Source organism: Pteropus vampyrus, unplaced genomic scaffold (assembly GCF_000151845.1).
Source record: "Pteropus vampyrus isolate Shadow unplaced genomic scaffold, Pvam_2.0 Scaffold8923, whole genome shotgun sequence".
Classification (NCBI taxonomy): Eukaryota; Metazoa; Chordata; class Mammalia; order Chiroptera; family Pteropodidae; genus Pteropus; species Pteropus vampyrus.
This window is the reverse complement of record NW_011897704.1, coordinates 4772-5805: the sequence shown is the minus strand read 5'-3', so window position 1 is coordinate 5805 and position 1034 is coordinate 4772. Positions and strand designations below refer to the sequence as shown.

General features: G+C 40.0%; 1 protein-coding gene across 1 annotated transcript; it reads left to right on the top strand.

Moving 5' to 3' along the window:
- Window positions 1-5: 5 nt before the first annotated feature.
- On the top strand, window positions 6-722 carry LOC105310673 (olfactory receptor 51F2-like; the record flags this gene model as incomplete). The annotated part of the gene is made up of 1 exon (XM_011386811.1): window positions 6-722. A coding segment is annotated over one exon (717 nt), but the record flags the coding sequence as incomplete, so codon positions are not given.
- Window positions 723-1034: the final 312 nt, after the last annotated feature.

Here is a 1034-nt window from a genome sequence, read left to right as displayed (position 1 = left end):
TATCCACCTTGATCACCATGTTGGGTATATTCTGGTTCAATGCCAGGGAGATCAGCTTTAATGCCTGCTCGTCACAGATGTTTTTCATTCAACTTTTCACTGTCATGGAGTCTTCGGTGCTGTTGGCCATGGCCTTTGATCGTTTTGTGGCCATTTCTAATCCTCTTAGATATACCTCTGTCTTAACTGATCTTAAAATAGCACAAATTGGAGCTGCAATCATCACCAGAGGGACTGTAATACAAATACCTATACTGGTGCTTCTTAAGCGTCTCTCATTCTGTCATAGCCACGTGCTCCATCATTCCTACTGTTTCCATCCTGATGTGATGAAGCTCTCATGCACAGACACCAGGATCAATAGTGCACTTGGCTTGACAGCCTTGATTACCACTGCTGGGGTGGACTCAATTTTTATCATCCTTTCTTATCTTTTGATTATTAAGACTGTCCTCAGCATTGCGTCCCCAGAAGAGAGGAAGAAAGCTTTTAGCACGTGTATCTCCCATGTTGGGGCTGTTGCTGTATTCTATATCTCATTGATCAGTTTGTCCTTTGTTCACAGATTTGGGAAATGGGCTCCACCCTATGTACATACTCTGATTGCCAATGCCTACTTGCTGCTCCCCCCTGTGATGAACCCCATAATCTACAGTGTGAAGACCAAACAGATACGCAGGGCTGTGCTGAAAGTTCTTCATTCCAGCACAGCAAAAATGTAATATGTTTTAGTTTCAAAAATTTGAATTTTTTTTTGATTTAGATTGGATTGAATTTTGGATTAGAAATTAATCTTTCTAGTCCTCATCACTGTATAGATGAGTGAAATGCTATTTAGAGAGGTTAAAATGTTGAGACTCATGGTTGGTCTGAAAGCATCCCAAAGGATCATTTCAGTTTCAATACTGCTATTTCCAATAACATGGCTGGATCTTGAGATAATCATGCTCAGCAAAATATGTCAGACAGAAAAAGTTAAGAACCATATGATTTCACTCATATGTGGGATAAAACTGAAAGCAACAAATGAGACA